The sequence below is a fragment of the Sinocyclocheilus grahami genome, unplaced genomic scaffold (genome assembly GCF_001515645.1).
Source record: "Sinocyclocheilus grahami isolate Dianchi unplaced genomic scaffold, SAMN03320097.WGS_v1.1 scaffold353.1, whole genome shotgun sequence".
Lineage (NCBI taxonomy): Eukaryota > Metazoa > Chordata > Actinopteri > Cypriniformes > Cyprinidae > Sinocyclocheilus > Sinocyclocheilus grahami.
Window position 1 is genome coordinate 404747 of NW_015505532.1, and position 23700 is coordinate 428446.

At 39.3% G+C, this 23700-nt stretch overlaps 1 protein-coding gene across 2 annotated transcripts in view; it reads right to left on the minus strand.

The window, feature by feature from the left end:
* Nucleotides 1–597: 597 nt before the first annotated feature.
* The window catches only part of lmtk2 (lemur tyrosine kinase 2), a 68061-nt gene continuing 44958 nt past the window's right edge, over nt 598–23700 (minus strand). For both annotated transcript variants that reach the window (XM_016229496.1, XM_016229495.1), the window contains exons 4-14: nt 21171–21247; nt 20460–20578; nt 19868–19955; nt 11441–11571; nt 7536–7620; nt 7333–7454; nt 6735–6884; nt 3790–6649; nt 3555–3687; nt 1213–1467; nt 598–1125 (exon numbers count right to left, since the gene is read on the minus strand). In XM_016229496.1, the coding sequence (XP_016084982.1) occupies nt 1097–1125; nt 1213–1467; nt 3555–3687; nt 3790–6649; nt 6735–6884; nt 7333–7454; nt 7536–7620; nt 11441–11571; nt 19868–19955; nt 20460–20578; nt 21171–21247 (4049 nt within the window). In that variant the 3' untranslated portion in view covers nt 598–1096. The remainder of the gene's footprint in view (nt 1126–1212; nt 1468–3554; nt 3688–3789; nt 6650–6734; nt 6885–7332; nt 7455–7535; nt 7621–11440; nt 11572–19867; nt 19956–20459; nt 20579–21170; nt 21248–23700) is intronic.

The window sequence follows — 23700 nt, forward strand, 5'->3', positions numbered from 1 at the left end:
CCTCCGTGTATTCCTCATGAACAGACTGCAACGACAAAGAATGCTCACATCTTAAGACTTAGCATCTCATAGTCAAAACTCTCCAGCTGCCCGTATCCTGACTTCTACATCTTTTAATACAAAACATGTCACTGAAACTACGCTAGTTGTTGCGTGGGTGAAAGTGGCATGTACGTAGTCCAAACACTGTACAAAAATATCTGTGGAGACCCATGTTGCTTCTATTGGACATCAAATCCATTACACGATCATATAAATAAGCTTGTCACACTAGATTTCACATAAAAAATAAAATAAAATCCAGTGTGTTCAAATAAAAGGCAAGTATTATACGATTCCAATTGCACAACTGAGTTTCGAGTCTATTGGCTCATTAGTGTTTAACAGGGAGTCCTCTGGTTGAGTGATACATTTCATCTTTATCCTTCTGACGTAAAATGTGGACACTATGAAGAACTGTATATGAGCAAAAGAAAAAAAAAAGTGAGACGGGGCATTTAAGAAGTGCGCAAAAATTTCTGAAAGCATGTGTGAATCAAGGTTCCTCCAAATTGCACTGATGAAAAACATAGCAAATCATAGTTTATGGAAAATCCATTACACGATCATATAAATAAGCTTGTCACACTAGATTTCACATAAAAAATAAAATAAAATCCAGTGTGTTCAAATAAAAGGCAAGTATTATACGATTCCAATTGCACAACTGAGTTTCGAGTCTATTGGCTCATTAGTGTTTAACAGGGAGTCCTCTGGTTGAGTGATACATTTCATCTTTATCCTTCTGACGTAAAATGTGGACACTATGAAGAACTGTATATGAGCAAAAAAAAAAGTGAGACGGGGCATTTAAGAAGTGCGCAAAAGTTTCTGAAAGCATGTGTGAAGCAAGGTTCCTCCAAATTGCACTGATGAAAAACATAGCAAATCATAGTTTATGGAAAACCAGACGACTGTGCAGAACACAGGTTGCCATCAGCTCAGTCTCTGCAGTCCCCTTCATATCCCCAAATAAATACCAATGCTGCCTGAGAAGCAATCAAATCAAATACATCCGCGACATATCTCCAATATTTATGCGTGTCCGATAGATGGTTTAATCTTTCTCTCCATCTTCACCGCTTCCTGAGAAAGAAAACGAGAAACAAGATTGAGAGTTCAGATTCTTGAGGTCCCACTCTGTTTGTGTGTGGATGTTGGAGCTGAACTTACCCCCTTGCTCAATGTCAGAGTCTGTGAGGTGGGTGAGGGAGAAGCTGGCGATGCTGGCTGGGGAGATGGAGAAGCGCGAGTAGTTGGAGGGACTGTTCCAGCTCTGCTCCAGGGTGCGGTTCGCAGGGGGTGGTGAGAAATACTTAGAAGCCGCCGAGGTCCCACTGGGTCTACTGGCAGAATGATCAATGGCTGCCTTTGAAAGGAAATTGGGCTCTGGAGATGGGAAGTCATCGTCCCACTCGAATGCACCACCTGGGAAACAAATCAAAAGGTTTAAAGGCTTAGTATGCAGCCTGAAGTTCACAAGCCATCCATGGCTCTTTGATGGCAGCGTTGAGAGGAAAAGTGTAAAAATTCAGCTTTTTGGTCTTCAAAACATTCTGTACGCCTTAGACTAGAAACTGTTTTTAAATGTAGCTCTTTGGTTCCGGATTGGCCTTAGGATAAGTACCATTGGTTTATAGGGTTTACAGTAAAAATACAGAGCAGTGGTTTTCATCCCTGATCATGGAGTATCCCAAACACGCATATTAATCACACCTGACTGAACTCATCAGCTTGTTAGTACAGACTGCAAGACCTGAAATGGGTGTGCCAGATAATGGAGATATCCAAAAAGTGTAATGCTGGGAGTACTCCAGTACAACAGTTGGGCAACACTGACTTATGCTGGCTGCACACTAGAGGATTTTAAGGCCGATTTTAAGGCCGATTTGCATTTCTGAAAGATCGGGGGGCATGGCCCAATTTGAGGCTTGTCGCAAAATATTTTTGGGCCAAAAAAAATCCTCCATTGTGTGGTGTCTTTACGATTATTCCCGATCGAGACAGAGCGTCGCCGAACTCAAATGTTTGATATTTCCGACTCTTGATCTGGCTGCCTCTGACGTGATACCCGCGATAGCCAATGAGAGCGAGCAAGCATCACCTACCGGATGTTGCGTGCTTCTATAGCTGAAACTTGGCAGCCACAAAAATGCCAAGAAAGCAGAATACATCGCCCATATTCTTTGTTATACGTTGTTTTTCACTGTTGTTCGCTGACAACGCCGATTGTTCTCCATTTTTTTTTCTTCTCTAGTCACGCTTGATATCACGAGTCTCCATGAGATCACGTGTCACTGTGAAATCGTTCCTACAATCATCAAGTGTGTGGTCTCACGGTCTGGTCGAATCTTCTAGAGTGTGCATTCAGAGGATTATAAGGCTAAAAATCAGTTGAACTGTCTTCGTGTCTGTGGTCTCCCATGGTTTTAAAACCGTTTAGGATTTGAAAATCGTCTAGTGTGCAGCCAGCTTTAGAGGCAGTTTACACAAAACTGTTTTTAACTAAAAATGGAAAACTACACGTTTTGGCGGCCTGAAAATGCAAACATTTGAAAACTAGAAAAAAGGCAAGTTTGAAAGCGCAAGTTTTAAAAAATTATAGTCTCAGTGTAAACTAAAAAAAACTTTGTACAACTGGGTCAATATCACTGTAGGGGGCCTTTTGATGTCCTGTACATAAATAACTAATTTGCCATGATAACATAAAATGACTATGAAAGGGTGTGTTATATTAGGCTAGGTTTTTATATTAATAAGAAAACATTACTTTGCTACACTGTTCGCTGCATAAAAAATGCTGAGCCAAATGTATTAATTATTGTATTAATTTAAAACATTTCAATATATTTTATATTGTTTAGATTATTATAATGCATTAGCATCATATTCCTGTCCATTCACCAGTTCACTGTGTTTGCTGCGTAAAAATGGGTTGATTTTCACATTGGTCTGAACAAAAACAGCAGACGGGCTTACTGAAAATGCATGCTCATTCTCTGCAAGTAGGTGAAGTTGTTGAAACACAGAACAGAAGAAATATAGCATTTTCCCTTGTAACAGCTGTACACAAAGCAGTGCTACACTCATAAACGCTACTTTGTCTGGCATTATATGCAAGTAAAATTAAATGAAAATGCCATCGATACTTTTCTGAAGGCAGTCAGAGTCAGTTCCCTCTTGAAATCATAATTAAGTAATTTAAGACTTTTTAAGGCCTTAAATTTTGAACAACTAAATATAAGACTTTTTAAGGACCCACAGAAACCCTGTTTTTTACGTGTTTAGTCTGTAGGAAAGCATATGTGAGCAGGTGTGTAGTGTTTCTTTACAAAGTGACATTGCCAACTACTGGCCTGGCATGAATAATGAATCATAGCTTTTCTTGACAACATTGTCTTCTGTAAGCGAAACTTTTCAAAAATGCAAAGGAAAAACTTCTCCATTTTTAGTACAATCGTTGTCATGTAAACATACCCATAAACTGTCAAGAAAGAAATGAGCACAGTCATTACCTTCTTCATCAGTGGAGCTCTCAGAGTTGGTAAATCTGTTAAGGTAGCTGGAGGAGGCCACTGGACTGCTGAAATCAGACAATTGACTACTGGGGTCAAGAGTATGCTCACCAAGTTCCTTTGTTGGGGTTTCCTATTTGGTAGAAATACAGGGAATCAGACGTAAAAGAAAAGCCTCTTAAAAACAATCAAGTTGTATTTAAACATTAGTAAAAATGAAAGGAAAACATCAGACCTGGTCAAAAAGGTAGACGGTGACATCATCAAAGAATGACACTCCGCGTCTATTATCTCCATTGCTGCACTCTTCTGATGTTGCTTTAGCAGTCTGAAGCGATTTGGTTTTCAGAAGGCTTTTGAGATTGAGGGAACTGCTGTCGTCCGAGATGATAACAGGTACTGGGTGCTCAACATCATCCTCACTGCACTCAGAGCTAGAGCTATGTAATCGGTAGGCACGCATATCCTCATCTGATTCATCACTGTTCTCATCTTCTTCATCAGCATCCATCCCATCCTCAGTGCCGAATTCCAGTGAGGATCTATCGAGCTTGCCCAAGTATCTCCCCTCCATATCTGGCTCCTTCTTCTTTGTTATCTCCCCAGCATACGTCCTGGTTAGTTTTGCATGGACCATGACCATGTCTGTTGAGGGCTGCACTGAGGTAGTGGATGTTGCTGCATTTTCTGGGGCTGCATGGGGATGAGTTTGGTCAAAGTCATCAACAGTCAATGGTTTTTCCTGACTCCAGTCTTCCTCAGTGGTGAGAACCAACTCAGGAAGTACAGTCCTTGTAGCCTGGACATCGCCCTCAGTTGATTCTAAAGTAGGACCTGCAGATTCAGGGGAAGTCTCAGATACCGAATGCTCCTCAACAGCTTCGGTTTCTTGACTTTCGCCAGCTTCTCGATTACTCTGGAGCCAAAATGAAGCATCTTCAGGGAGGCTTCCACTGATGTCATCACTCTTCTTATCCAGTTCCTCATTGTCTGAGAAGTAAGCAGAGTCTCGGTAGTTTCCACCCAAGGGAACTTCACCAGGTTCTTGTTGGTGATCAACTCTACCACCATTCACCTGAACATCAGGTACAGTGTCCACGTCAGAAATGACAATTTCTGGTGGAACCAGTGCTGCAGGCTCCATGGCACTTCCCAACTCATTTTCTTCAGAGGAATCCCTCAAGCCTGTTTGAGAATTCCACTCAGGTGACTCCAGGTTTTCTGTTTCATACCCACTGTCAGCTGCTTTGTATGGGGGTTGAAGCTTATTAACAGGCGTTTCCAAAGACTGTCCATGCACCACATCCAAAGAGTCTAATGAATCTGGCGTTTCAGCCGAATTCTCAATGGTTGGAAGAGTGGAAGAGGTGCTATCATCAAGAAGGCTGTCCTGACTTATTTGGTCAAGACAGGCATCCGAAACCAGCAGTGAGGACATGTCCTGAGTTACATGGTTGTCTAATAAAGTTTCTTGAACTTGATTGATGGCTTCTGACGGTGGAATATCATTGGCCATCTTCTTGTTCAGCTCTATTACATCACTCATTGAGTCGCTACTTGTTAGACCTTCAGTGAGGCTACCTTCTGTACACTCACCAACAGGTGAAGTAGTAAAGCTAAGCTCAGCTGCATCGCTGATTCCACGATACTGCCCATTCTCCTTTGAGGCTCCGAAGCTTTCTTCAAGGCTGGGGGATTTGGCATCGATGCACATATGTGTATCTGCAGTGGCACTTTCAAGGGACTGATGACTATCAGATGGACTTTCAACAATGACCTCAACACTCTCAGAGGTAGAATCAGAAGAGGAGTAGTTCCCAGATTTTGGAGAACGCAAAGAGCCATTTGTGTCTGGCAGGTGGTTGCTACAGGTTTGTCCTGTTACTAATATATCAAAAGGCACCATTGTTTCTTTTCCTTTCAAAGGCGACAGAAAATCATCTAAAATTGGGCTGACTAAGTCTAAGAATTCATCCTTAAGCTGCGCAGAATTCCCGGCTGATTTCAAAGACTCACCTGTGAGGTTTACACTATCTGAGACATCGGTATCGATGGAGTTCATGGTCTCCTGGATATTTTTTGATTCAGACTGTGACTTGTCCTTCAATAGGCTGTTATCTTTAAGAAACAAGAAGTTTTCAGACAGTTTCTCAGTGTTAAGAAGCTTCATTACATCTGAGCTCTCCTGATCAGAGACCTCCAGATTAATGGCTTCTGGTCCAACCCATAAAAAAGACTTCTGAAAACTGTCACTTGCCTCTTTACCATTGGCTTCACCATCAGACTCCCTCTTCGGTACATTCATCTCCGGGAGCTCCATAAAACCTGCCGTGAATGAATGAGAATCTTCCAGTTTTACATCACCCTCACTGAAAATGTTGGTATGGTAAGGGCTCTCATGTTCACTTGAGGACCATACGTGGCTGTCCTGAAGGAAAGAGTCTTTTGAGTCAATACTCTGGTGGAAGAAATCAGCATCCGTACTGGATTCATCCAATCGGACGTCCTGTAAGACTACATACTGATGCTGCTCTGAAGCATTGGTACCTTCAGCACCCTGACTTTCCCCCATGCCAATTTCACTCTCATCTAGCTCCTCCAACTTAATAAAGTAGTCATTTCCAGAGGATGCTTTGTGTGCATCAAACACTGGCAAGGTTTCCGGGACTCCGCCATTTTCTGCTTGCACTACAGTGTCAGGAAAATGAGCCTGAATATCTTGCCGTGGCACTGGAAAGAACATACTGTGGTAATTCAAAGTAGTGTCCAAGGCAGAACGATTGTGGCTGTCATAGTGGTCATGCTTGGCTGCCTCCCACACATATTCAAAACTCAGCCCGCGACTCGTTTCGGTGACTGTGAGCACCTCGTCTGGTTCTCGGCCATCATCAAACTGCTCCAGGATGGGGAAGGAGGAATGACTGACGGTGGCTTGACGAGTGGTGGGATTGGGTTTGAGAGAGCTCCAGCGCTGCTCGAAGTCATCCTCCACATCTTTTTGACCCTGCATACGGAGGTAAGTGAGCAGGCGGTGGACCTCTTCAGCAGTGGCCCTCTTGTCTGCCGGCAGCCAACAAAACTGTAGAACCTCATACCTGTAGACCAAAGCTTGTCGTTAACAAGTTTCAACAGAGAAACTGATGTTGTTCATAAAAACAGAGGCATCTGTGAAAAACTAACCATCTTTCTGAGTATGGTAAGTCCAACTGTGGCTTGAGAAGTCTGACTTGTTGATCCTTGAGCACATGGTGGAGCACTTCTCTATCTGACAGGTGAGGATATGGCTGCTTTGCACCTTCAAACAGCTCCCACAATGTCACACCCAATGCCCTGAAAAAACAAAAATCTTGTTCTGTTATGAACATGTACTATTCAATTACATTAGTTCAAAATCTACAGCATATAAAAAGTAAATTGTCCAAAAAACAAGACTTTGAAAATCTAATATTCATCATCATCAAACATAAAAAGGGGTATGTCTGTAATAAGACCAGCTGGCTGACATACAAGCCATCATTTGGGCAGTCTGAGTGATTCACAGATGCTATAAGAGTCAAAGACCTTTAAATTTATGACCCTGCATTCAGACAAGTGCAGCGGTAGCTCACTTTCAGAGGTCTCTGATCTTCCGACTGCTGTGAGACGGCACAACATTACTAATGTTTTACTATCTTTTCACTTTACACATTTTTTTTTTCAATTCAAAAGACACAAGACTGCAAAAGTGCATCCTGTTTCCCAGCTAAACATTGGATAACTATGATTTTGAGTTACGTACCAAACGTTGCTGGGTTTAGTCTGTTCTGATGTGATCACACCCCCATGCAGCTCACCAATCAGCTCTGGGGCAAGCCAGCGCAGTGCTACACATTGGTCGTCCTCTGTGGTGATGTAATCCTCCTGGTAAGGACAAAGAAACAATATTGTTGCAATAGAAGTGTTATATCAAAAATGAACTGATCGTGCCTTTTCAAGCTTTACCTTGAAACTCGAAGGGCCAATGCCATAATCTCCTACTTTGACAGTCAGGTCTGTTGTGAGATAGCAGTTCCTCAAAGCCAAATCACTGTGAAGGAAGATAGGAGCATGACTTTAAAAAACATTCACATTTAAATTGGTTCTCTCATAGTGTTATGCATTGACTATACTGCTTACATTACCAATATTAAAATAACACATATAGATCTTATTAAAGTGGTGATGATTTAAATGAAGCATTTAATTTGAATAACTTATAACAGTGTTTCTCAACCCTGGTCCTGAGCGCCCCCCAACACTGCACATTTTGTATGTCTCCCTTATCTGACACACCCATTTCAGGTCCTGGAGTTTCTTTTAATGAGCTAATGAGTTGAATCAGGTGTGTTTGATTAGGGAGACACACAAAATGTGCAGTGCTGGGGGGCGCCCAGGACCAGGGTTGAGAAACACTGACTTATAAGGTCAATTTATGGATGGATCATTCACAAAATCAATAACATGCATTTAGTGACTATGTACGATTTGTGATTGGGAACCAATGCCTCAAGATTCAATAGATGGCATATCAATTTTTACAAGAAAGTCTGAGATCCGGATTTTTTTCCTCCTATTTACAACTAGCTTAAATTATCATTCCTTACTAAAATATGATTTGCAAGTCGTCGTCTTTTTTAAATTGGCTTTGAGCTAATGACCAGCTACAAACCCACTGCAAAGTTGTCATCATCTCTATCCACTATGTGTCCAATTAGTATAAGTGCATGCTGACAGTGAGGACACATAATTAAGTCGTGAGTGAGTCTTGTTTGTTTGTTTGTTTGTTTCCTAACACCATGCCAGAGGTAATGAGTGAGTGTGTTTTGACCCAAAGGTTACTGTGAACAGACTAGCAGAAGTGTCCATGTTGCTCCATTTGATTAAATTATCATTCCTTACTAAAATATGATTTGCAAGTCGTCGTCTTTTTTAAATTGGCTTTGAGCTAATGACCAGCTACAAACCCACTGCAAAGTTGTCATCATCTCTATCCACTATGTGTCCAATTAGTATAAGTGCATGCTGACAGTGAGGACACATAATTAAGTCGTGAGTGAGTCTTGTTTGTTTGTTTGTTTCCTAACACCATGCCAGAGGTAATGAGTGAGTGTGTTTTGACCCAAAGGTTACTGTGAACAGACTAGCAGAAGTGTCCATGTTGCTCCATTTGATTTTTTTTTTTTTATTAATTTATTATTATTTTTCTGGTGAGGTCAGTGAAAATCCTGGCAGGACAAGTACAAATCTGAGCTACAGGTTACTTGTTGAGCAGGGCAACTCAAACACTGATGCTGGAGCTTTTCCAGACCCACTCGCACAACACAAGAACATTGTTCCCAGAGGGGAACAATATGCCCACTGAGGCAGTAAGTGGGACGGAAGGACATATGGGGTCTCATTCAGACTGAGCTCTTGAACATGCTCTGATTTCAGCTTTGCCCATCTTTTCTGAGCAGTGTCTCTTTTACACCCTCTCACGGGAAACTAGCGGTGTGCTCACACAGCACAGGACTACCGTCATGCTCACTGAAACCACTGCAAGATAAATGGACAGATATTTTAGACGCTACACTCTGGCCTTGGCAAAAGGGGCAAATACAGAAATGTTGGCGGGTCACTGAGAAGCAGAGCTGTGCTTTTGGCCATACATGGAAAATTCACAGGGTTATTATCCTTAACTAAAACTAAAACCATTAAAATGTTTGAAATAAACTGAAATAAAATCATTTTAATCTAGTTGTCAAAGCAACATTTCTAGTATTAAATAGTATTAAAATAACTAAAAATAAATAAACTAATAAATAAAAATTAATAAAAAATTATATGGACATATTAAAAAAAACTAATAAAAAGCCAAAAACACAACAAAATTACTAAAACTTTAACTAAAATTACAATAAACAAAAAATTTAAAATCTTCTAAAAAATATTGACAAACTATAATATTAGGCATATAACGTAGATACTATTGTAGCATTGGTACTGAAATAACACTGGTGCGAAGAAAAAAATATATATAAGCTAAGAAAAAATATTAATAATTAAGAAAAAAAGCTAAATCTATCTGCACAATAAAAAATTATATATGTAGCCGCAAGCAAAAATTATCAAGGTCCAAGCACAATGAAAAAGGGAGAAAATGTCCAACTTTGGCACACAAATTCAGTTATTATCTAATGGTTATGGCAATATTTCAGCTATAGCATCTCCTGTTGATGGAATTTGATTTGGTCAGTGTGCTCAGAATGTATATCCACGTCCCAAATCGTTCCAAAGCATAGTTTCTCAAAGTTTGGGACCTAGAGCACTGACTTTTTAAATTTCATTTCATATATATATATATATATATATATATATATTATTATTATTATTTTATTTTTTTGACATGTTTATTCAACACTTACTTTTTTAAAGAAATCAGAAAACTGAAATTTGCCAGACCTCAGGGAATCGGGGGTACAACTTGTTCCTGCTAATACAGTTCTGGAGTTATTAGTGAAACGTTCTTATTATAGCGCCACCTGATGTTGAGTGGGTGTCTGTGCACTTGCCTGAGTAGAGGGTGAGATTTGGGGTCACTCCACCAAGTTTTGATGCCCAGTTAGTTCAATCATAAAAATAAACATCTCTCACCAAAAACAAAAGTGCTCCTTTGGTTCTCCTCTGATGCTCAGACCCCACAAATTAACCATTGAGGGTTCAACAGCCCTTTGTGCACATAAGCAATATAAAAAAAGTCGCATTTGCACATGCAATTGGCTAAAAAGATGTCACTGCTCTTTGGGCTTCACGCCATTCCAGACAGCTAAACCAGCTCATGTAGATGCCCACAGTGGGAGTGTCAAACAGCGTTTTGCAGTAAATCAACTCTGAATTCAAAAATCTAGGAGCTCAATATTTTCATGATAGCCACAACAGCAGCATGGAATCTCCATGCCTCCTTTGGAGTTGTAGGCCAGATAACCCCGCCCACCCCCTGTGCCCCCATTCGGGGGGATCCTCTTACACTCAAACCGCAGAATCATCATATCCCAGCGGCGGTGGACAGCCAGCACCCCATAATCCAGGGTTGCTGTGCAATCAGACACCTTTCAGCATATTCTGAGCATGCGGGAGGGTACAGACGTGCTCAGCATGGCAAGAAACCCTAGATAACTAATTGGCTAAAAAGATGTCACTGCTCTTTGGGCTTCACGCCATTCCAGACAGCTAAACCAGCTCATGTAGATGCCCACAGTGGGAGTGTCAAACAGCGTTTTGCAGTAAATCAACTCTGAATTCAAAAATCTAGGAGCTCAATATTTTCATGATAGCCACAACAGCAGCATGGAATCTCCATGCCTCCTTTGGAGTTGTAGGCCAGATAACCCCGCCCACCCCCTGTGCCCCCATTCGGGGGGATCCTCTTACACTCAAACCGCAGAATCATCATATCCCAGCGGCGGTGGACAGCCAGCACCCCATAATCCAGGGTTGCTGTGCAATCAGACACCTTTCAGCATATTCTGAGCATGCGGGAGGGTACAGACGTGCTCAGCATGGCAAGACACCCTAGATAACTCAGCCTTCCTCCAGAAGACTGGAAGGGGAAGAATGAAAGTGCAACGTTGCCTTTCACAGCGCCGTGGCCTTTTTTGGAAAAAAAAAAGAGGCCAGCCAGTGCAGAGGCAGAAAGGCTGGACAAAAACACACACGTGCAGCTGCAAAGGACGCATTCGAATTGATGCCATGAGTTGCTTTTAACACGCTTGTGTGATGTTTGCATGAAGGTTAAGCAATGTCAAACCAATGAGAAATGAAATGGAAATGTAATGTATGTGCATCTTTGAGATGTAAATGGAAGTGAAGGTTATATTTGCATGGTTAACCTGTGCAGGAAGTTGTGCTTGTGCATGTGGGTGATCCCAGCAGCGATCTCGCAGGCCATTTTCTGCAGCTGTAGCAGTTCTCCATTCCTGTACAGCCATTCATGCTGAGAAACGTAACTCTTCAGGTCCCCCTAGACACAAAAACACAAACACAAGGGCAAGAGTTACAGGACATTCATGACCCAACCACACTCAATTACATTTAACGACCACAGAATCAAACAATCTGCTGAATATAAGCATCTTGGGAAGCAGATATCACAGCACTCAGATTGAAAAGATCACGTTTGTTTGAAGGTAAATCAATCCTGCACTATATTTTCAGCCAGTGCGTGAAAGGTAACTTGGGGCAGCAGCCACAGAGGGGCAGTATTCTCTCTCTATACAGATGCTGTTCTGCTGCACAGGCAACTCGACCAAATAAGGGAAAGGTGGTTTAATAGAGACTACTATATGCTGTGTCACGGTAATTTAAAAATAAAAAAGCAGCAGTAAGACAGTGCGGGCAAATCAGGGCTGTTCAGCTCTGTTGGATTTCTGGGCCAAAGACTACAGGCCAGTTTATCTCTGAGAAAAAAAGTGAATTTTATAAGAAGTGGCAGCAAAATAAGTCACTCACTTGATTTAATTTGTTCTGTTCTGTTTTGCTTTTTTGTTTTTTTTCCATTTTTCATTTTTGTTTTGCTTTGCTTTTTGTTTTGATTTTCTCTTTGTTTTGTTTTTTTGCTGTGCTGTGCTTTGATTTTTCTTTGATCTGTTTTTTGTTTTGCATGATTTTGCTTCGTTTTTCTTGTAGAGTTGTTTTATTGATAAAATTGTTGAATATAACCACACACTCAGCCTTAGCCCATAGCCATACATCAATAAACAAATAAATATAAAACTAGTCAGATGAATCAGTCAACCGTTTCCACAATTTTAAGTCTACTCGCTCAACGACTGAGTATTATTACGCAAGTCACAGAGGACGTAGACACTGGTCTCGAGAGGATCCTGATATCTCAGACTCCTAGCGACACAGGGCAAAGTACTCCCTTTGGAATGCTGTGGGAGAAAGAGCGGTACAGCTGGCAGCCATGTAATATACCATTAACTTTCTGTGAAATCAGCCAACCTGTAAAGCAAGCAAGCTGGTAATGTAGCTTTGTTTGCACAGAACATAAAGCTTGGCAAACTGTTTTGCAATTCATCTATCCATTTTTAAAAATGATTCCCCTTTGGTTATGGCCACTCCATGATGACACGATTGAAAGTGTATCTTTCAAACTAATTTTTAGGGATGAATGTGAAAAAAAGGAAGCAAATATTCGAATTTCTTTCTTTTGGTTTTGGGTGATATATGGCTTACGGATAATACTGATACATTTTTTCTTTTCCTAAAGTCATTTCAAGTGCACAGCACTGAGAAACATACGATTACTTTTAGATCTCAGTAAATCTTACCAGGGGCTTGGTCTGCCTTTAAACACATAAACACGCATACACTTAGTGCAGCTCCCTAAAGAAAGCCTTCACAGGAGAGACTGTCACTCAATCAGAGAGCAACTGGCATTCTGCAGAGCAGCTCCAATTGCACCCTGCAGCTATATTTCTCTCTAAAATGCACTGTGTCAGGGTTACCAGTGGTTACCAGTGATACACAAAGAAAATCAGCCATCCAAATGCGCTTCCCTACACCTCGGAAGAGTGACATGTTGAGCATATATTTTTATATAAGGGAAAATATAAAAATCACAGTGATGGAAGATACAGTGTTAAAAAAAGAACTTCCTCCTCTGCACCTTACAAACTGGAAATGAGTAGACCAGCAGCTGACTCTCATTAGGAGAGATGGTGCAGTATGTTCAGAATGGAATACTAGCGTGCATCTTACTACATACTTGTATAAATACACTACTGTTCAAAAGCTTAGGGTTGCTAAGAGTTTTGTAAAAGAAATGAATACTTTTATTCAGTAAGGAAGCACTAAATTTATCAGTAAAGACAGTAGTGACAGTAAGTTTTCTATTTGAAATAAATGTTCTTTTGAACTTACTATTCATTAAAGAATCCTGTTAATTAAATGCATCATGGTTTCCACAAAACTATTAAGCAGCACAATATAGATAATGTTTCTTGTGCAGCACAGCATATTAAAATGATTTCTTAATGATCATGTGACACTGAAAATGTATTGAAAAGAAAGGTTTTTTGTAATATTACTGTTCATAATATTACTGCTTTTACTGTATTTTGACCAAATAAATGCAGCCTCGTTTAAACATATTACAAACTTTTACTGACCCCAAACTGTAAACATTATGCAACCAAAAAACATTTTAAAATCCAACGCAGGTCACATGACCACATTAAGTCTTAGCCGAATGAGATCCATTTATCTTGGAAATATTGTTATTTTTGCCAGTCTGAGTCAAGAACGAGAATTTAAGGCTTGAAAGAGCAAATGTGGTTGTAAACACACTGAATTCTGATCTGGTTATATACTGCAGATTTTGGCAAACATCCAGAAAACTGCACTGTCCACAGTAAACATACTACACACTGGAAAATAATACAAGTAGTATGCTATTCTGAATACAACCACTGACTACCTCAACCAAACCTCTCAATATGAATACTCATCCCACACAAACTGGTCTGGGATGAATCGAGGCCAGAACTGTGCAGTGAACAGCTGTCTTTAGAATGCCCAAGCTTCTCCGTTATTCTTCTTAGACGGGATTTTGTGGGACCATACAACTAAACAGCTCTATGTCTTGGCCTCTAGGTTCGTGTGAAGCTACACTCGGGAAGGATCGGCTTGGGTCGAAACCCGAGCCGTAACACCAGCTAAGGAAACGGCCCAGACTGCATTACGCAACAGTGGGCTGCAGTGAGCTCATTCTATGTCTCTGGAGACGGGCGGTATGGCTCGAAGCCATCCACCTGCTCAGGCCCAGAGGATCCCAGACCACAGACATTGTTCCTAACAACTGGTCAGGTGTGCAGAATGTTCCTAACCACCACCGCTGTGGGATTAACACACAGCCAACTAATTACAGAGCGAGAGTGGAGTCAACCTCAGCAGAAACTGAAAGGAATTAGAGAATATTGTCTCAGATGGTTTAGTTAGTTTGTGCAAACACTGAGCAGTGAACTGGCATGTCTCATAGAGTGTTATTATTATGCTTCTGCAGATTAACAGACCGTAACAAGATTCCATCTTTGTGGTCAACACGTGCGTAAAACCATTGGCAAGGAAGTCGTTAGATGATGACACATGTTTTTTGTTTGTTCCACTTTGCACTAGCACATTTGAGACTTGCAAGCACACAGCGTGTCTTTATTGCAACACTTTAGTGCTTATAATAGTATTTGATATGTAACTTCATGCAGAGATATTATAGTTAAATAAAACTAAAACGGAAACGATAAAGTTTTTGTTACTTGAAATAACATAAATGTTAACTGAAATAAAATAAACTTTTTTTAATTCAACAATTTCCTAAGAAAACAGTTCTCATTTTCATTTGAACTAAAACTACTAATATTATAATAATCAAAACTTAAATTAAAAAAATTAAAAACTATAGACATATTAAAAAAAAAACTAATAAAAATTACAAACAGCACGAAAATTACTAAAACTAAAAAAATTTAAACTACAATAGTATCTCATTGATACTAAAACAATAAACTACATGTAAAGACTTCTTCAGAATAAGAATATTGCTTTTTGAGGCACGTTTCAATATTTTTTTAATTGACATTTTTTAAGCACAAAAAAAACATTATAAAAAGGTTTTATAAATTCACCAGCAAAATTAACTGGAAAATAATTTTCAATCATATTCTAGTAGTACTTAGTATCTTTTGCAGCATGGTGATAAAATGCACCAACACGGCAAGATGAGAGTGACAGTGTCAGTAAAAGAACCCTGTTGCTTTATTGGGATATGAGGGAATCGGAGAGCTACCTACTGCATGCAGTTATGTGGCTCATATGCTTCTCAGGCACAAGCAGCACACCCGAAATAAATCAAAGGGCAAGAAGCAGCCCACTGAAAGACACTGGCTGTGTAACTTATGACGGATGCTGGGCCTAATTAAGGTGCTGGGAACAAATGAAGTAGTGAGGTACGCTATCTGTGCTTTCATCAGACTTGTCCGGTAAGAATTTGAGATTCCGTGTGTGGCTGTGAAACAAGATTCCACAACGGCCAATTCAGCTGCTTACGAGAGTGCAAGACAAGATGATCTGGAGCGCTTGACAAGATGCTGAAGAATTAAAAACAGATGTTTTAAAGTATCTGATATATCATTGAACAAAATAAAAGATGAATAATGAGTACCAAACACAATGAGGTCATGAAAAGCACTAAGGATTTCATTGATGCCATAAACAATTAATACATTGTATTCTATCTTATATGTATACCATCTTTTGCTAAAAGGACTAGCATCTGCTTATCCGCTTTCCTCATATATGTCTCATTTCACTGGTACAACAGAGTCAAAACAGATGCAATAGATGGCAAAGATAGCACAGAAATATAACATTTTAGTTTTAAGATAGTAAAGAAGTACATTTGAAAAGTTGTGCTCTTACATAGCCATCAAATTAAATATGGTTTGCATGAGTCTCTTGTAAAATTAGTTCATTTGTTTGCGCTAGCTTCCTCTCTTAATCTTGAAGAGAAAACGCAACCCAAAATTGCTAATATGAACTATGTAGGAACTTCGCTGGAGAGCTTGAAGGCAGCGGTAATTTAAATCAGAGAATATATACAGTATATACTACCGTTCAAACGTTTGAGGTCAGTAACATAAAAAAACACTTATTCTGCAAGAATTCAAAGTGACAGTAAAGACATTTATAACGTTAAAAAAGATTTCTAATTCAAATAAACTGGGCTCTTCTGAACTTTCTATTCATCAAAGATTCCTATAAAAATGTAGCATGGTTTCTACAAAAATGTTAAGTAGCACAACTGTTTTCAACATTAGCTGGGTTTCTATTACAGATCTGCGCAAAACGTTTGCGATTTCTCATAAATGTCGATAAAAACCTATTGCGACTTGACGCATTAACCGATGTTATGAAACTAAAACGTCATTTTTTTCTCTCGTGATAAGTCATGCCGATGGATGTTGTCAGGTTTATGATGCTGAAGAATTAAAAACAGATGTTTTAAAGTATCTGATATATCATTGAACAAAATAAAAGATGAATAATGAGTACCAAACACAATGAGGTCATGAAAAGCACTAAGGATTTCATTGATGCCATAAACAATTAATACATTGTATTCTATCTTATATGTATACCATCTTTTGCTAAAAGGACTAGCATCTGCTTATCCGCTTTCCTCATATATGTCTCATTTAACTGGTACAACAGAGTCAAAACAGATGCAATAGATGGCAAAGATAGCACAGAAATATAACATTTTAGTTTTAAGATAGTAAAGAAGTACATTTGAAAAGTTGTGCTCTTACATAGCCATCAAATTAAATATGGTTTGCATGAGTCTCTTGTAAAATTAGTTAATTTGTTTGCGCTAGCTTCCTCTCTTAATCTTGAAGAGAAAACGCAACCCAAAATTGCTAATATGAACTATGTAGGAACTTCGCTGGAGAGCTTGAAGGCAGCGGTAATTTAAATCAGAGAATATATATATATATACTACTGTTCAAACGTTTGAGGTCAGTAACATAAAAAAACACTTATTCTGCAAGAATTCAAAGTGACAGTAAAAACATTTATAACGTTACAAAAGATTTCTAATTCAAATAAACTGGGCTCTTCTGAACTTTCTATTCGTCAAAGATTCCTATAAAAATGTAGCATGGTTTCAACAAAAATGTTAAGTAGCACAACTGTTTTCAACATTAGCTGGGTTTCTATTACAGATCTGCGCAAAACGTTTGTGATTTTTCATAAATGTCGATAAAAACCTATTGCGACTTGACGCATTAACCGATGTTATGCAACTAAAACGTCATTTTTTTCTCTCGTGATAAGTCATGCCGATGGATGTTGTCAGGTTTACGTAGTATATTGCAGCCACCGCACTAGCCATTATTTTTTATCGAAGGAGACGTATGCTTCTATCTTTAGCGAAGCAGCGCGGAGAGCCGCTTCCGAAACGTATAAACACAAGCTGTAATGCACCACAGACGTGTGCAGTGTAAATAAGGGGTTATCCAAGCATTAATGGCAAGGAAGGCCTTTAATACTTGAGAGCGGCCACATATGAGGTGTTTCTTGTAGGTTATAGTACATTAAAGAATGATCATGTGACTTTTACGTACACCAGGTGACCTATAAATGCGGGAAAAAAACGGTTTCCATTGCAGTTTTGCAAAACATACCTTTTTCGAACTGCCTGAAAAACCACCTCATGAGAGTGTAAAAACTTAACAGGTGTAATTTCAATTTGCGCAATTTGAAGGGTAATGGAAAAGTAGCTATTGATAATAATAAGAAATGTTTCTTGAATGGCAAATCAGCATATTAGAAGAATTTCTGAAGAATCATGTGGCACTGAAAACTGGTGTAATGATGCTGAAAATTCAGCTGTACATTACAGAAATAAATTACATTTGAAAAAAGATATATATTTGATAAAAATCAGATCACACAAATCAATAACTTACCAGTTCACAGTACTCAAAAACAAGCAGGAAAGGGATGGCCTCCACACACTGACCAAGACACTGCAGTATATTAGGATGCTGAAGAACCCTGTGAACACACAATTAATGAAAAACATGCATCTAGCCATATATAACAGATTCTGCTCACCATAATAATGTTTATACATTATAACAGCTTTAAAGACAACATTAAAAATTTTAAAAATGATCTCCACCAGAAATTATTTTCTGCTTACGAAGCCAAGTGTTAAACAGTTTTTGTAAGTGTAAAAGTTTTAATTTTTTTTTCTCATTTTCTAAACAAAATAGAAGTGGTAGGACGGTTGCGTTTGGAGGGTTGGGTGGGTTGTGATCCACCTCAAGTCAAAAAAGAGCCCATCTCTATGATGTTCTCAGTCTAGATATGATGTGAGTGCCACCCAGTCACAAGCCAACCAAATCCCAATGGATAAACTCAAGTCCCGCCTTACATTATTTGGTTTCAAAGTTGACGTGCTTACAGTAGATCAAAACTTCACAACTTTTGAAATAATCACTACTAACATTACATACACAACAATTTTTTTAGATTCCAGGATAAAGGCCCTCTCACCTGTATGGGTCTCCCTGCTGCAGGAACTCATTCTGCTCTTTGGAGCTGGCGTTGGCCTTCAGCTCTTTGACAACCGCTCGGGCGACTCCGGGGTCCACGTAGATCTCACTGAGCAGAACCTGTCAGAAACAGACAAATGACTTTGATAATGGGCCAATCCAAGCGATTCAGAAAGGAACCGAGTCCTTCCGGCAAACAAGGCCTGTTTTCACCTTTATTTATATAGCGCTTTTAACAATACAGACAATGTATACAATGTATACATTTAACAATTGTGCCAAAGCAGCTTTACAGTATCAAATAGGAAAATAGTGTGTCAATGCAAAATGACAATAGTAAAGGTGCATCACAGCGCAGCAGGTGGCTCAGACGAGGATGTTCCCATGGCTCAGCTAGGCAGGAAAAAGCATCAAGACAACAAAAATGTTAAGTAGCACAACTGTTTTCAACATTAGCTGGGTTTCTATTACAGATCTGCGCAAAACGTTTGCGATTTCTCATAAATGTCGATAAAAACCTATTGCGACTTGACGCATTAACCGATGTTATGAAACTAAAACGTCATTTTTTTCTCTCGTGATAAGTCATGCCGATGGATGTTGTCAGGTTTACGTAGTATATTGCAGCCACCGCACTAGCCATTATTTTTTATCGAAGGAGACGTATGCTTCTATCTTTAGCGAAGCAGCGCGGAGAGCCGCTTCCGAAACGTATAAACACAAGCTGTAATGCACCACAGACGTGTGCAGTGTAAATAAGGGGTTATCCAAGCATTAATGGCAAGGAAGGCCTTTAATACTTGAGAGCGGCCACATATGAGGTGTTTCTTGTAGGTTATAGTACATTAAAGAATGATCATGTGACTTTTACGTACACCAGGTGACCTATAAATGCAGTTTAGCAAAACATACCTTTTTCGAACTGCCTGAAAAACCACCTCATGAGAGTGTAAAAACTTAACAGGCGTAATTTCAATTTGCGCAATTTGAAGGGTAATGGAAAAGCAGCTATTGATAATAATAAGAAATGTTTCTTGAATGGCAAATCAGCATATTAGAAGGATTTCTGAAGAATCATGTGGCACTGAAAACTGGTGTAATGATGCTGAAAATTCAGCTGTACATTACAGAAATCAATTACATTTGAAAAAAGATATATATTTGATAAAAATCAGATCACACAAATCAATAACTTACCAGTTCACAGTACTCAAAAACAAGCAGGAAAGGGATGGCCTCCACACACTGACCAAGACACTGCAGTATATTAGGATGCTGAAGAACCCTGTGAACACACAATTAATGAAAAACATGCATCTAGCCATATATAACAGATTCTGCTCACCATAATAATGTTTATACATTATAACAGCTTTAAAGACAACATTAAAAATTTTAAAAATGATCTCCACCAGAAATTATTTTCTGCTTACGAAGCCAAGTGTTAAACAGTTTTTGTAAGTGTAAAAGTTTTAATTTTTTTTTCTCATTTTCTAAACAAAATAGAAGTGGTAGGACGGTTGCGTTTGGAGGGTTGGGTGGGTTGTGATCCACCTCAAGTCAAAAAAGAGCCCATCTCTATGATGTTCTCAGTCTAGATATGATGTGAGTGCCACCCAGTCACAAGCCAACCAAATCCCAATGGATAAACTCAAGTCCCGCCTTACATTATTTGGTTTCAAAGTTGACGTGCTTACAGTAGATCAAAACTTCACAACTTTTGAAATAATCACTACTAACATTACATACACAACAATTTTTTTAGATTCCAGGATAAAGGCCCTCTCACCTGTATGGGTCTCCCTGCTGCAGGAACTCATTCTGCTCTTTGGAGCTGGCGTTGGCCTTCAGCTCTTTGACAACCGCTCGGGCGACTCCGGGGTCCACGTAGATCTCACTGAGCAGAACCTGTCAGAAACAGACAAATGACTTTGATAATGGGCCAATCCAAGCGATTCAGAAAGGAACCGAGTCCTTCCGGCAAACAAGGCCTGTTTTCACCTTTATTTATATAGCGCTTTTAACAATACAGATTGTGCCAAAGCAGCTTTACAGTATCAAATAGGAAAATAGTGTGTCAATGCAAAATGACAATAGTAAAGGTGCATCACAGCGCAGCAGGTGGCTCAGACGAGGATGTTCCCATGGCTCAGCTAGGCAGGAAAAAGCATCAAGAAACAAGGTTTTCCCTTAAGTCTTAATCTCGGTAAACACATCCACACACAGGCTGCACGGGAGGACAGCTTGAGTGCCGTATAATGCTCCCTCGTACACGTCAAACTCTGGCCCCTGAGGGCCCCCGGCATAGAGATGAGAGCAAGTACCAACAAGATCACGAGATGTGATTATTTAAGATGATTCCTCAGGAGAAATTGTACATTTGTCCTTGACAAATACTTCAGAAGTCGCTGCTCTGCTTACACACAATGTATGTAACAAGACTCTACCAGGTGTATTCACACTTTCAGTGTACTGTGTAAATACAGGAAGACAAGCTTACCTTTCCAAACCAGCCGTTCCCGATCTCCTGAATGTAACTGAGAGAGTGTCGTGCCATGTGAGGACCTGATGAGACGTCTATAAGACCAAATATCAGACAAACATAGAGATGGATTAATGCGACCAAATAAACAGCAAATGCAAGGAAAAGTCACTGTAATGCTTCAGCTACTCAGAAGTATACTTTCTTTCAGAAGTATTTTGAAAGCAGTTAATCTACTTTATTCTGTAAGTGTAAAGACTTCAGCGCTGTGTGTTTTACTCTAGGCTGGTTTAATGCAGCGCAGTGTTTATTTGCCTCATGATCTGCCTGAAAAACACGCTACACCACGACACACAGTCACCAGTTGACATTAACTCTTGAGATCATAGGTCACACTGATGTTTACTCTTACTATATTCTATTTTCTATTCTCACTAGAGGTAATATAATATATCAGGCTGTGTTCATCTGTCAAGTTAACTATCGGTATCATGCATCTTGACACCGCAGCCTTCACGCCCCGACAATACTTCTGATTAATCGTGTTGAGAGCAAAAAATGCATACCTAACTCTTTTAGAAAGCTGTCATGTTTTCCCGTTTTATCCCTATAATATACACTACCAGTCAAAAGTTTTTGAACAGTAAGATTTTTAATGTTTTTTAAAGAAGTCTCTTCTGCTCACCAAGCCTGCATTTATTTGATCCAACATATAGTAAAAGCAGTAATATTGTGAAATATTTTTACCATTTAAAATAGCTGCTTTCTATTTGAATATATTTTAAAATGTAATGGATTTCTGTGATCAAAGCTGAATTTGTAAGCATGATTGCTCCAGTCTTCAGTGTCACATGATCCTTCAAAAAGCATTCTAATATGCTGATTTGCTGTTCATTGCTGAAACATTTATTATTATTATTATTTAAAACAGTTTAGTAAATTTTTTCAGGATTATTTGATGAATAGAAAGATCCAAAGATCAGCATTTATCTGAAATAAAAAGCTTTTGTAACATTATACACTATACCAGTGGTTCTCAACCCACGGCTGAGTCACAAATTCAAATGCAGCCCGCTGAACACAATTAAAAACAAAAATGTTATACAATTCATTTTAGTTTTTACATTAAAACATTTACTAAACAAATATAAGTTATAATGTTTTTGTTATGTAAAATAATTTTGTTTTTCATATATTATTTTCAGACATGACCATACAGGTGTACTCACGTAATTAACGTTACGCATTTAACGAACACTTACAAGCAGGCACTTTGGCAGAATTCAATTCAAATAGTCATCAGCAGCAATTAGTTTGGTCAAATTGAGCATCAGAATGGACACATTTGTTATTAAGGGAGAAAAACGAAATGTGGAAAATGCCAGTGAAGGAACACAAGTCGCAGCAGTGAAGGTAGGAGAGTGCTGTACTTTCGGCATCAACTTTCGGTTTGCCCCGCCACTCACTTGAAGATGTTCAGGCTAGAGACCTGCACGGGCCTCAAATATAGGCCCTAGTCCGGCCCTGGCCTGTGACGTTCAGGCCCTAGTCCGACAGCTTATCAGATTTACCGGCCCGAGTCCGACCCGAGCCCGTCTTTTTTCCCCCTTCTCCCAAAACAGCTTATACTACTGTTTCAACTATATTAAAATAGTTCCGTTTTGTATGTAATGGCAAAGTGATTATATTAAAGTTAATTTAGAAAAACGTTTGGAGCATTTTTTGGTCGTTAAATATAAGTTTTTTGTTTTTTTAAATAATGACCAAGTGGCCAGCGGCAGACAGTGAGCTGATCATAGCCTATGTTTGATAAATTTAGCCTTCTCAAATCATCACGACTTGCCTAAAATAAAATCTATAGATATAAAACAGTTCAAGCATATAACAATGTTTTAACGTTAAATCCAGTGGTGTAGTGGAGGGTATACGCTCCCACTTCTATACCCACTTCTAAATCCCTTCTGATGCACATCATTCATTAGTGTCCTGCATTAGGCAAAATCATGACAGTCCACCACATGAATAGCTAATCTAATCGCATGTAAAAAAAAATACAATACAAATATTCCCTAAAAACACCCAGTAAAGACAGTGATGTGGTCAGGACCGTGGCACCGGCTTCCTTTGAAATAAGTTTGATGACTGCGCCTGCGCCCTCGCCCGCTCCTTCAGTCAAAGAGGATGCCGATTGCAGACAGTGACAGATATGCTGCTTCATGCGCGAGAGCATGTCAGGGGATGCGTGCAGAGTGGTAAAATAATAGTTAATTATTAATTACTAATTTGAATCAGTACATTACAATGAAAACAATAGCTTAAAAACCGGTAAACTCCTGTAAACTTTTCAGTCCAAGGATCCAGTAAACAAATGCGTTCAAACAGTTAATTCAAAACAGCTCTAATACAGAGAAAACCCAACTGATTTCATCAGAGATTGTGGAGAGTCGAGTCCAGATGTCAGTAAATTATTATTTTCAGCGTGTATTTGGTTTAAAAGCACGAGCGTTATACTGGATGGTGACTGAAGGTGTTTAAGATTATGCGCTGG